Source organism: Dendrobates tinctorius, unplaced genomic scaffold (genome assembly GCF_039654945.1).
Source record: "Dendrobates tinctorius isolate UK_male_01 unplaced genomic scaffold, ASM3965494v1 ptg000090l, whole genome shotgun sequence".
In the NCBI taxonomy this organism is placed as follows: Eukaryota; Metazoa; Chordata; class Amphibia; order Anura; family Dendrobatidae; genus Dendrobates; species Dendrobates tinctorius.
This window is the reverse complement of record NW_027361758.1, coordinates 2,709,625-2,723,008: the sequence shown is the minus strand read 5'-3', so window position 1 is coordinate 2,723,008 and position 13,384 is coordinate 2,709,625. Positions and strand designations below refer to the sequence as shown.

General features: G+C 45.0%; 1 protein-coding gene and 1 long non-coding RNA gene across 4 annotated transcripts in view; one reads left to right on the top strand and one right to left on the bottom strand.

Moving 5' to 3' along the window:
- The window catches only part of SETD1B (SET domain containing 1B, histone lysine methyltransferase), a 68,505-nt gene extending 60,252 nt beyond the window's left edge, over positions 1-8,253 (bottom strand). For both annotated transcript variants that reach the window (XM_073585992.1, XM_073585993.1), the window contains exons 1-4: positions 8,034-8,253; positions 7,782-7,936; positions 7,556-7,654; positions 4,889-5,159 (exon numbers count right to left, since the gene is read on the bottom strand). In XM_073585992.1, coding sequence (XP_073442093.1) covers positions 4,889-5,159; positions 7,556-7,654; positions 7,782-7,936; positions 8,034-8,106 — 598 coding nt within the window. In that variant the 5' untranslated portion in view covers positions 8,107-8,253. The remainder of the gene's footprint in view (positions 1-4,888; positions 5,160-7,555; positions 7,655-7,781; positions 7,937-8,033) is intronic.
- Positions 8,254-8,690: 437 nt separating this feature from the next.
- Positions 8,691-13,384, top strand: part of LOC141098328 (uncharacterized) — a 62,521-nt gene continuing 57,827 nt past the window's right edge. For both annotated transcript variants that reach the window (XR_012234212.1, XR_012234211.1), the window contains exons 1-2: positions 8,691-9,391; positions 9,654-9,722. This is a non-coding gene — a long non-coding RNA (uncharacterized lncRNA). The remainder of the gene's footprint in view (positions 9,392-9,653; positions 9,723-13,384) is intronic.

Below are 13,384 nucleotides of genomic sequence, written 5' to 3'. Positions count from 1 at the left end.
CGGGGGAGAGGTGCCGCCCCTTATGTTTCAGTAGGTTCCTGTCCTGGCGGGGCGGATCCCTCTCTCATGTGGTGCTGTCATGGGTGAAGGGAAAAATGGGGGTGTACAGTTTCTGTTTAGGACCCTCGTCTATTAACCCAGACCATGAAAGGTTACAAAGAGCATTTCTCGCTCTGGAGACCCAACACCCGAGCTTTATCATGGACAGCGTTCTAGTATATTATGTGTAGTACAACAGTATATTACTTCATTTTACCAGAGGTAACACTGTATGGACACTGAACACAGGATTCCCTACAGATTACTGGATGACCGGCAATGACATAAAAGGCATATCCCTTTATCACTACACCTTGATAGTATCTATTGTTTTTAGGCACTGTATATTGCAATAATGGTATTCCAGCACAAGAGAAAAGAGGCAACGTGGGACATTTCAAACATGAAATGGTTCAAGATCAGATGCATCACATGACTAAGGCTATGTGCACACGATGCAGATTTCCTGCGGATCCGCAGCGGATTTTTCCGCGCAGAAACGTTGCAGATCCGCACTGTGATTTACAGTGCGATGTAATTCAATGGAGAAAAAAAAGAAAAAAGCTGTGCAGAGAAATCAGTGCGGAATTGCTGCGGATTTAGGCTAAGTGCTGACGTACTTTTTTGCCCTGCGGATTTTTCCGCGCAGAATTGAAGAAATTCGCAGGTCAAGTGACCTGCATTTTTCCTGCGGATTTCTTCCTGTTTTTTTGCGGTTTTTGTGCGGTTTTCCCCTGTGGATTTGGAGAACGGAGCAGGTGGAAAACCGCACAAAAAAGAAGTGACATGTTGCATATTTTGAACCACAAGAAAACCGCGCGGAAAAATCCGCTGCGTCTGCACAGCGGGGTTTTTTTTTTTTTTTTCGATTAACATGCTACTATACATCACAATGCGGAGCCGCTGTAAATCTGCATCGTGTGCACATGGCCTTAAAAAAAGTGCATGTGACTCCTTTTGTGCGGTTTTCCACCTGCTCCATTCTCCAAATCCGCAGGGGGAAAACCGCAGTGGAAAACCGCAAGAAAACAGGAAGAAATCCGCAGGAAAAATGCAGGTCATTTGACCTGCGGATTTCGTGAATTCTGCACAGAAAATGCAAGAACAGAATACGCACCGTGTGCACATAGCCTTAGTCAGCTTTTGTGAAATCTGAAATGAATACTTGACTAAACGCCTAACTGAATTGTTTTAAGCCTGATTTCCACAATCAAGCACTCATGTTTCCCAAGCTGCATGCACTTAATTCACTTTTTTCTATTAAAATCTAGAGGCGATATCCACAGCATAAATGGACATACTAAGTGTTTTAGATCTGCAGCACTAGTTGAAATGACACTGCAGCTTACTGCTTAGAGCCGGCTAGGCCTGTTTCACACTTCCGTTATTTGACATCAGTCAAAATCCGCCTTTTTTTGGCGGATCCGTTTTTTCCCCCATAGACTTGCATTAGCGGCAGATTTTGACTGATGGTCGTCCGTTGCATCCGTTTTTTGATAGGATCCGTTAGAATTTTAGCGTCCGCCGGCTGGAGTACAGACAATAACTTTTTTCCCAGCGGCGGACCGCTATTTTAAACTCACTCTCTCTCTCCTTTTCCAGGAGTCTGTTCCTTTAAATTTCATGCACTTAGAGGTTACAGTGGATCCGACCAAGAAACGGATCCGGTTGTATCAGTTTGTTGCAAAATGGAAATGGATCCGTTTTTTCACACTTTGGCGGTTTGCAACGGACGTCAAACAACTGAAGTGTGAAACAGGCCTTATTGGTTGCTGCAGTTACAACCATCATGGTCAAGGTATCACCTGTGGCAGCACAGGCCCTGTTGAAGGCAAGTATTGATATGTCATTTTCTATTTCTGCATGTCTATACCCAAACAAAAATGATCTGTTTGGCTGAGAGCTCTCTCTACTGATTCCCGCATACACATGAACACTTGGCAGTGTATTCCTGTGTTCTCTATGAGAGAGCTGCTACCAGAATCCTCTGGCGAGGCTTATACTGGTGTCGAATAATGGACACTGAAATTTTAGCAGATCCTTCTCTCTCCAGACGCGCTGGTGAAAACTAGTGGTGAAGACTAGTAGTGAAGACTCCATACACGTTAGATTGTTGGCCAATCTCACAGAAGTAGGTGAAGTCAGCCAACTTATCTAATATGTAAAGGGAACTTAAAAAAAATGAGATCTTCTGACAAATATTTCATGTGTATGGCCAACTTTATCATAAATGGCAGCCAAATACTATCAATTTACAGAAAACAGAGCAATTATAAAATCAGTAATGAGGTCTGCGTGTACAAAGCATTAAAGCCAGCTCATTGTTGTCTTCATATCGTCGTGCCAAATAACTTGAAGCTATTTGCACACTTTTGCACAACTCAAACAGACAGATCGACTGCTGTTAGCTGTTGGAAAAAAAATCTGCAGTTATGTATTAAACGACTACTGGGATCTAGATAAGCTAAACATACTACCTAATACATGAAATACCATATCTAAAAAGTTTTATATATTGCCTCTGCAAGCCGAATAGGAGACGCGATGAGGCAATCTGTTGACAAACCAGAACGAAAAAAAAATATTTGGCATAATTTTCTGTTAACTTACACGTTTAAAGGGAACCTGTCAGCATGAAAATGCATTCTTAACCTCAGGTATCCTATTATAGAGCGGGGGGAGGGGTTTTGTAGTCCAGCAGGCGGTCCTATCAGTGACTGACAACTATCGCTCCAAAAATCCCACAAAGAGCAGAGGATTAAGTGACTAAAACAACATTGAATCTTTTTTCACAAATCACAAAACTTTATAGCAATCTACTTGGCTCCTCCTGCTCTATAACATGATGCCTACAAATGGGACTGTATTTTCATGATATGTTCCCTTTAAAAGTTAAAAAAAATAAAATACTGAGGCACTAAAGAAATGATAAAGCATGTATAAATATATGACAGCACATTCACAGCTTATTATGCACTTGGAGTGGATTATACTACGTTCTAGTACAAGGCAATTTGATTTGGATCCTTACTCCCTACGACATCATCACTAGACAACTTTCTATTGGCTAAAATTTCTTTGTTTGGACAAGAAACAAACATATTTTTCTTATTTCAAACATTTGTTATAAGCAAGTTCTGTTTGTAGGCAGCCTAAAGAGGCCTTTGCTATCGCCCGACAGAGCACAGTAGTTCCCAGGGCATACAGAAGCAAATGACAGCTACACTCTCTGCACTCATCTACTAATGTCTTTCAATCAGAAGCAATGAGTACAAACAAAAACTACTCATAATAACTACCTGTCATAATGAACAGAAATAAACTTAATATTAATAAATCAATGAAAATGTATGGATGCAAGCATATATCTAATAATTTTATACACTAGACAATACTGTATATTAGGTGTAGAAGTGATATAGCAAAACAGCTACAAGAAAAGTAGGCAATATACATTACATTTTAAAAAACTGGACCCTGGGACAAACTTATAACCTAGTCATGTACAACATTCATGTTATGCTAAACGTGATCACCAATTACAATAAATGTAGACTACGAGGATGGAAAGGGTTAAATGACAAAGCAATTTACGCACCATAATTCCACCTCAAATATATTCTGCTCAGGAACCATGGAAAATAAGATTATACAATGTATCCTAGAAAAAGTCAAACTGTAGCATTGGGCTCTGTGCACACTAACATCTGTCTCTATGTTATTTGCTTACATAATTAGACCTCATACAAACAGGAGATTTGTGCCCATGTCTAAGTGTCTGTAATGTGGATATAACATGGATACACAGACTTGTAGAAGCATATGAATCTGTAGTGTATGGGTTGGTTTCCACAAAAAAAAAAAAAAAAAAGCGGCATAATAAAAAGGTAGTGTGACAACAGAGGCCACATATCAGCTCTGACAACATATTCTGTATGACTTTACACTGCGGTATGACAATCACAATACATGAAGACAAACAACTGGGGCATAAGACCAGTAGCCACTAGCAGTAGCCTATGATGCAACTAGGTGTCTTTTCAAGGTAAATAACATCAGATGCAGAAAAACACTTAATAGTAACTAAGCCATGGAAACCATGAAACAATAATACACTAGACAATGAAAGTGGGTCTTCCAAATCTGATCTCTGTATATGGAAGGTTGCAAAATGGGCTGTCATGAATGTACAAATGTTTCCCATTCACTTAAGGCAAAAATGCATAACAATGAATCAAATATTAACATGTACTACCAGAAAACTGAGCAGTAGGCTATAAAGTTGCTCAGTGTGAGTCTAACAGTAGAGGACCACTTTATCATTCTGCTTTAAACACAGTATACTAGTGTCAGGTGTTATTACTATAACCATATTATGCTCATTATCACATATCACAGTATAGTATGTTTCAAGTATTTCTACTATAGCCTTAATAAGCTGAACCCTGAGCAACAAATGCCTGCTGTCCTTACTACAGCCATACTATGCAGAGTATTGTACATGACCGTATATTAGCTGTCAGGTGAGGACACTATGGCCATACTATGCTGGATTGCACTATCATACAGCAGAGGCCTGCAGGTATTACTATGCCTACTCCTGTAATCACTCCCTGCACTGTCACCATCTGCAGCCTGTCCCACGTCTGCCCACAGAGACCCGGGCACCGAGCAGTGAGCTCTCTCTGGAGCAGTGCACCGCGATGGAGTAAAACTTGTAACAGAAAGTGCTGCGTGCTGACAGCCGACTCTGCATCTCCTAGCAACTGACAACACTGGCACACGTGATGCGCAGGGACACAACTGCCAGAGGGCTAGGAGCGGCGGCCTCCTGCCGGGAATCACTCACCTTTCGTGTCCAGCTCCACGTGGATGACGTTGCCCATCACGGTGTTATTATGCAGATGCTTCACCGCATCCCGGGCGCCTTTCACGGTGGCAAATATGACTTTGGCAATGCCCAGGTGCTTCTTGTTCTTGGGGTTGTACAAGATCTCTACCTCCTCCACCTCTCCGTACTTCTTGCACATGTCGCCGAGAAAGTTCTCCCGTATATTGTCATTTAGCTTTGCAAAAGTCACTTGTTTAGGGGGCACGGGGCCGACATAAAACTCGTCGATCTGAAGGGAAGAAACGACAGATCAGAGAGGATCACCGCTGCACTGGCTCCAGGTGGTGAAAGGGATGATCGCAGGGATCCGTCAGAGCACTCAGCCTGCAAATGGCAACTCCCCCCTCAGTATATACAATGTAACACATGGAAGCATGTGCACCAGACCGGCATCCTGGCTACATACACTACAGCAGCATGAGCATCAGTATAGGGAACACACAATATATAGCATGGTGTGCCCTGCAGGCTGGCTACACAATATATGGCACGGTGTGCCCTACAGGCTGGGTATACATAATATATGGCATGGTGTGCCCTGCAGACGGACTACATGTAATATATGGCACAGTGTGCCCTGCAGGCGGGACACACAATATATGGCACGGTGTGCCCTACAGGCTGGGTCTACACAATATATGGCACGGTGTGCCCTGCAGGCGGACTACATATAATATATGGCACAGCGTGCCCTGCAGGCTGGCTACACAATATATGGCACTGTGTGCCCTGCAGGCTGGCTACACAATATATGGCACGGTGTGCCCTGCAGGCTGGCTACACAATATATGGCACTGTGTGCCCTGCAGGCTGGCTACACAATATATGGCACTGTGTGCCCTGCAGGCTGGCTACACAATATATGGCACTGTGTGCCCTGCAGGCTGGCTACACAATATATGGCACTGTGTGCCCTGCAGGCTGGCTACACAATATATGGCACTGTGTGCCCTGCAGGCTGGCTACACAATGTATGGCACTGTGTGCCCTGCAGGCTGGCTACACAATATATGGCACGGTGTGCCCTGCAGGCTGGCTACACAATATATGGCACGGTGTGCCCTACAGGCTGGGTATACACAATATATGGCATGGTGTGCCCTACAGGCTGGGTATACACAATATATGGCATGGTGTGCCCTACAGGCTGGGTATACACAATATATGGCATGGTGTGCCCTGCAGGCTGGGTATAAACAATATATGGCATGGTGTGCCCTGCAGGCTGGGTATAAACAATATATGGCATGGTGTGCCCTGCAGGCTGGCTACACAATATATGGCACGGTGTGCCCTACAGGCTGGGTATACACAATATATGGCATGGTATGCCCTGCAGAAGGACTATATATAATATATGGCACAGTGTGCCCTGCAGGCTTGCTACACAATATATGGCACGATGTGCCCTACAGGCTGGGTATACACAATATATGGCATGGTGTGCCCTGCAGGCTGGGTATACACAATATATGGCATGGTGTGCCCTGCAGGCTGGGTATACACAATATATGGCATGGTGTGCCCTGCAGGCTGGCTACACAATATATGGCACGGTGTGCCCTACAGGCTGGGTATACACAATATATGGCATGGTGTGCCCTGCAGGCTGGGTATACACAATATATGGCATGGTATGCCCTGCAGGCTGGCTACACAATATATGGCATGGTATGCCCTGCAGAAGGACTATATATAATATATGGCACAGTGTGCCCTGCAGGCTTGCTACACAATATATGGCACGATGTGCCCTACAGGCTGGGTATACACAATATATGGCATGGTGTGCCCTGCAGAAGGACTATATATATGGCACAGTGTGCCCTGCAGGCTGGGTATACACAATATATGGCATGGTGTGCCCTGCAGGCTGGCTACACAATATATGGCACGGTGTGCCCTGCAGGCTGGGTATACACAATATATGGCATGGTGTGCCCTGCAGGCTGGCTACACAATATATGGCACGGTGTGCCCTACAGGCTGGGTATACACAATATATGGCATGGTGTGCCCTGCAGGCTGGCTACACAATATATGGCACGGTGTGCCCTACAGGCTGGGTATACACAATATATGGCATGGTGTGCCCTGCAGGCTGGGTATACACAATATATGGCATGGTATGCCCTGCAGGCTGGCTACACAATATATGGCATGGTATGCCCTGCAGAAGGACTATATATAATATATGGCACAGTGTGCCCTGCAGGCTTGCTACACAATATATGGCACGATGTGCCCTACAGGCTGGGTATACACAATATATGGCATGGTGTGCCCTGCAGAAGGACTATATATATGGCACAGTGTGCCCTGCAGGCTGGGTATACACAATATATGGCATGGTGTGCCCTGCAGGCTGGCTACACAATATATGGCACGGTGTGCCCTACAGGCTGGGTATACACAATATATGGCATGGTGTGCCCTGCAGGCTTGCTACATAATATATGTCCCGGTGTGCCCTGCAGGCTGGCTACACAATATATTGCACTGTGTGTCCTGCAGGCGGGGGTCTCTCTGTATGACATCTGCAGACCAGTTCATGCCTGTGATCACTTACCACCTGTGTGATTGCAGGAAGAGTCACCATAATGCCAATAACTGCTTAGTAAATACCTTCAGCTTGGGCACAGGTAAATCGACCTCCTTATTTTTGGTCCATATTCTTCCGATCCGGGGATCTCTCACACAATCCACTGGGGGAACCCCAGGATTCTGCAAACACAAAAGCCAAGAAGTTTATGAAGCTGGGCAGCAGCCCCCACGGCCGGGCACCCCAGAGGCCGCCTCCATCACATGCACCGGCCACCAGGGCTCTGACAGATGGGCTGGCACCACGTACAGGCATGCTGAAGTACAGTCCATCGTAGCGGTAGAGTTTGTGCTGCCCCTTCCTCAGGGCAGGGTCAATGATCAGCTTGTAACTCTTCCAGTGGTGGCTCTTCTTGTCGCCAGAGGTGCCGGCTTGGTTGCCCGCCTCCATGCCGTTCATCCAGCCTGCAAGCCAGAGACAAGAAGACATGAGCGGGGCTCTGGCAGACATGGCACCGCCAGCCGTACCCGGGCTGCAAAGAAAACAAGGCTCCATGCTCACTTGTGCTCTGCTTTCTGCCATGGTCTTCGGGATTCCTGCTTCTCTCCCCAGGCTTGGCCTCCTTGAAAGACATGCCTGCCCGCCTTCCCCACACCCCGAAACCCTGCTCCCCTGCGCACAGGGTCGTCTCCTCGCCCCGCAGGAAAGGCCCAGCCGCTTCACAGCCCCGTCCCCGGTTACATGGCGTGCTGCGGAGGGCACCCTGCCTGCTCCTTTTTGGCGAGCCAACACATATTGTGTGTGTGAGCAGCCTCAGCTCGCTCTGGGGCAGCCCACAATGCACCGCGGCCTCCCTATCCTCCGCCTCCCTTCTCTGTGCCCGGCCTGTAGCGCTGGAGCAGCCTGCTCTTCCCGCCCGCACTTTCGCCACATTCCCCTGTATACTCCAGTCAGGACCGGGACCGAGTGTAGCGTTACCGGCTTGTGTGTGTGACAGCCCAGTACATTTTATCGGGACACTCACGTATTTCTCATATACTATATGTACAGTGACATTTTTTGCTATTTATTGCTCATTATGAGGTAGAATTACTAGTATGCATCAGGGAGAACCGTAAGTGGAATCTGCGCGACATATTTACATGGCGCTTCCAAACAGTCGCCAGACAAGATGGACCTGGTCGGGGTTATGTCTCCTCTCAGGGGGGAGGGGAGACTCCAGTATTTGTGTCACTGGCGGTGGGTAATGTCTGCACTCCATGTTCTAGTTACACACAGAGTGCGCTGAGCGGCTTCCATTTTGTGTGTGCGCTCCTGGAACAACAACGACGCCGTGTGGACGCGTCTCCCGCTTCGTCCTGTCACATATTGAGGCGGGCCAGCGCACTGTTCGAGGAGGAGGGGGGAGTTCAGGGTGTCGCCCCCGCCACGATGACGTCATGGGCTGGCTCTCCCGAGACTGCAGCCAATCAGCGCGCTGCTCCGCGCCGCCTGTGAGTGATTACAGCGCCCCGCGCTCCGTCCTCCTCCAGACCAGCGAGGAGAGGCCAGCAGAGCGGCGGCCATTATGCTGGCAGGGAGTGACATGGCGGCAGCTCTGTGTGCACACTCTGGGGTCCCCGCAGCGCCTCTCAGGACTGTTTCTATGTGTGTCCTCTGTGTCTCAGGACTCTGTGTGAAGAAGGAAGACTAAATGTATAAATATCCCAGCAGGTCTGGATTACCTCCCTGTGACATGGAAGCCATCTTGGTCATGGCACACCCTAAAGTAAAGCATTGCCTTCCTGCTTTTTACATTGGAGACCTGCACTGCCAGCTGTCTCTGCTGATTGCTGATGAACAATAAATTAGCAATTTGTATATTTTTTTCCTCGATTTGAGCTCATTTGTGAACACTAGGCTTTATATTCCTCTTACTGGTAAGGTCATCCTTGTTTTTGGCAGTGTAAAAAGCATTTTGAGTAAATATTTGTAGCCTTTTTGTGCCTTAGTTCCATCTATTTCTATAGCTGCTGTATGTTTCTACATGGCTAACAATAAAATCCAGGACTTACATGTGACTTCTCGTATCTAACCATTCCATCTAGTGTATCTGACATGTACAGCCTGAATATAGCTTTTAAGATGAAATTCTTCACAGTTTTCAACTTTTCTTGTTTTATTTTTCCTTTTTTCGGCAAGTGGAAATCTTGTAAAACAGGACAGATACAGCCGGTGTAACACATAAGGACAATTTCCTTGCTTTTTCAGGTAAGTACAAGCTTTTGTCCTTCGGTAGGAAAGAAGGAATTGGCCCCTGACGTAGTCACCTAGGCTGAAGAATGAGCCCCATATAGCTGCATATTGGGATGGCTCTGGCTATATACAATCCCTTGGTAATGGATGCTTCACCTATAGATTCAGTGTCATCCATAACTTCTGGGCTATGGTTCCATCTCCCTCAATCTGGCAGCATCTGCTTCCATACCAGTTGATCCATTTGTAGTGTTACAATGTAGCAATCCATGTTCTGAGCAGCCTTGTGTAACTGTACATTAATCAGAGCTATTTATCCCCAGACTATTGGTGAGATCTGCTTGGAATCTGATGTCTTCGTGGCCATAAACCTAAAATTAACTCCAGATACATCTGAAATCCGATGATCTGCAGATAAATGTCTCACGTCTATGGTCAGGATTAGATTCTGTGCTGGGTTATTGCCGCAGTGAGCTCGTGGTGCATGTAATGTGACTGCTGAGTCAGTCCTAGGCCGCGCTGCTCAAAATGGAAAGCAAGCATTGTGCTTGCTGGAAAGATCATATGTTGAATGGCTGCAGGTGGCTCATTAACCCCTCTGGTTTTTCTCTGTTCATTTACATTACAGGAATGAAACAATCCATCTTCATTTTTCTTATTAATAGGTCCAAAATGATGTAGCACGGTGGATGGCACGAACCCGCACCTTATACCAGGGTGTATGAGGCACTGGAAGGTTAGAGGTAGCTGTGGTGCCCATACTAGGCTGCTTACTGCTCCGAAAGGCTGTACAACACTTAGACTATGCCACCACCTATGTGATAGGCAAACAAAGCACAACAATTTACTAGAAATATTATACCATTAGAATGGTCTTTTTAGTTTGTAAAAGATTCTTCAAGATGAAGCTCTAATTTACAAATTTCACTAGAAAACCTTGGCCCCTGAAGCAGGGAAGCATTGCTTGTGTACACGCCGGATCCATCATCCAGTCACCATGTAAAGGGCAGATATGTATCCACTGTGGTCGCTGATGTGTAGCAGAGCTTAAATTCAGATAAGTCAATGACGGCTCCATTCTCTAAGCAATTCTGGGAAACCCCTTTTAAGTTCACTTCAGGTTTATAGCGCTAAAAATGGATCACCAAGGCCATCATGGGGATCAATGTGACAAGGACACTTGTTTCAGGGAGGCTATAATCACAGGTTATATCAGTCATCAGGCGGTGGACTTTACAGTTGTGGACATTAACCCTTACAGCACTCATCTTGTATATGTTCCGGTAAAGTCCACTTTTTTTTTTTTTTTGTGGATTTTTTTTTATTTCCTAGGCCACACAGAAAAGTCACTGTCATATTATGTCATATTCCTCTTTAGTCCAAAACCGCTTACGGTAAGTTTTTGTAGCATAACAGGATGTTTAAGTAGGGTTTTTTTTTTTTTTTTTTCTTCTGGGGTTTAGAAAACGTGGTACCTGCCATCTGCGGGGACATAATTTGAGATCGCCTTTTAGTGGCATCGGTTCTATGTGATTGCCATGTTGATGTCTCGGCTATTGCAGTTTTCGCTAGGCGAGAGGCAATTTGTGCCGTCTTATCTCCAGGAGCTCCCTTTACTTAGCGAGGACCCTGGTAATGATATCGCCAAGCATCGTCTGGAATATTCCCTGACGCTGAATGCAATGTTGAGAAAGATTAAAAAATTAATTGGCAACCTATGAGTATATGGGAGAGTACTACCTCTGTTCTTAAAATTTGGCTAAAGTATCTGTGGCAGCCAAAGCTCAGACCGTTTTCAGTTTCTTTTTTTGGTGGGGGGGGTTTAACTTGCTCTGGATTGGTGAGTACAAGATGTTATGAGTCATTTTGTAGCCTGCTTTGTGTATATGAAGAGGAGTGCATGGCAGGATCAGGGGTCACTGCAGGTGACATGTCACATTATACTGCACATGTGATGAAAGCTACAGACCGGTAGAACCGGAAAGCATTTTCTACATCCCCATTCTTCATACGTAGCTGGGGTGTTATTATTTAGCTCCATTAATTGGAGAATATTATTGATGGGCAGACAGTGTTCTGTTGTACTGTCGATATCGCAAAGAATTCTCTGCATTGCAATATAAGAATTTTTGGAGTGACTAAGGCTTTATGCAGACATTTTTTTTTTTCTTATTCTTGGGCTACGTTCACGCATCGGTGTGAGACATGGACTGATTCTCCTCCCCACCCCTCTTTCTCAGATGTCGTCTGGGTGCTTTATTTTATTCTTTTTCCACCCTACTATAGGAGATAATGTCTGAACTTTTTTTTTTTTAAACATGCTTTCTGTTTGAATTCTTTACCAATGGTAAGGCTCCTGGAAACATACTTGTGCACAGATACCTGAAATCTTTAGAGCTTGTTCTGTTATGGCTTTTTCTTAATTAAAAATCAAATTAGTTATTAGCTTTTTATTAAATGAAGCCAAAGTATTCTGCAGTGGTATATGTAGGTTTGGTCAGGAACATCTAGTTCTGAGGATCAGACTTTGCATGTAAAGTAGATTGTGTCTGTTCTTGGATGGCATGTTCAGATTTTGAGAGATAATCTAAACATTGTTAAAGGAGGGTTCCACCTTTTTAATTTGTGGATATATTATTGATTTGCAGACCTGTGTGGGTTCAAAACATAATGGACAGATGGCTACGAAGCCTCATCCAGATGCCTGTAATGTTCCATTTTAGCACACATGTCGTAACTGCAATGCCATGTGGTAGATCTAGTGACCTGAGCTGCCAGCATCAGCATGATAGTCATTAAACCAACGCCGTCGTTAGGACATTAGGCTGCTTTACATCCCCCGAATGAAGCCTGACTCTGAAAATTGAAAATCATGGGTGACATTCATTTCCTCTGAGGCACCAATTGAGGGATTTATGTATCTCATGTATCATAGTTCCCAAATACTTGTTTCTCTGTCATGTAGAAGATCGGTATGTGAGAGAGAATCACAGTTCTCTTATAAGATGGGTTTTTCAAACTGGGGGCATGTATGACATGACTGTCTTCCCTGTCCTATGTATTTGTGACTTCCAGCTAAGCTCAGGGCTGGCAGGAATATCTGCTGGAAGCTTGAATTACCAGTCTGTGCTGACGCCCTCCTTCTTGCATAATCCTGCTCTGTGTGTTCTTGGTTTTATCATTGTGAAGCATCCAGTGTACACAAACAACTCGGGTGACTAAATGCTTCTCTATTCATCATTTTGCCTCTGTGCACAGTAGTATTTCTATAAATATTTTCCTGGATTTTATAGAAAGATGTGGTAAAAACAAATATGGCCATCTGTTATTTCTTTTTACTTTCACCACTAAGTTAGAAGTAGAACGATCTTTCATCCTCTGTTTTACTTTCTCACAATAGGGAGCCAAATGTTGCTGTGAACAGAATCTAACATTAAACCGAAAACAATTATTGAAGGATGGAGGTGAAAAAACCCAATGGTGGTCTTGGTAGATGGCATATCAAAAATTGTGATCGCCCAACACCGCCTACTACTGAAAGGGTTGGCTGCTACTTTAGATGTCCTTGTGAGCGTACTCCCTTAGATAAGCGCTTCACTAAATACCTTTGTCAGATCCTGCTGTAACCTGAGCTGAATCTCCTGCCTCCTGTGATGTCACATCAGATTCCTCCTCTT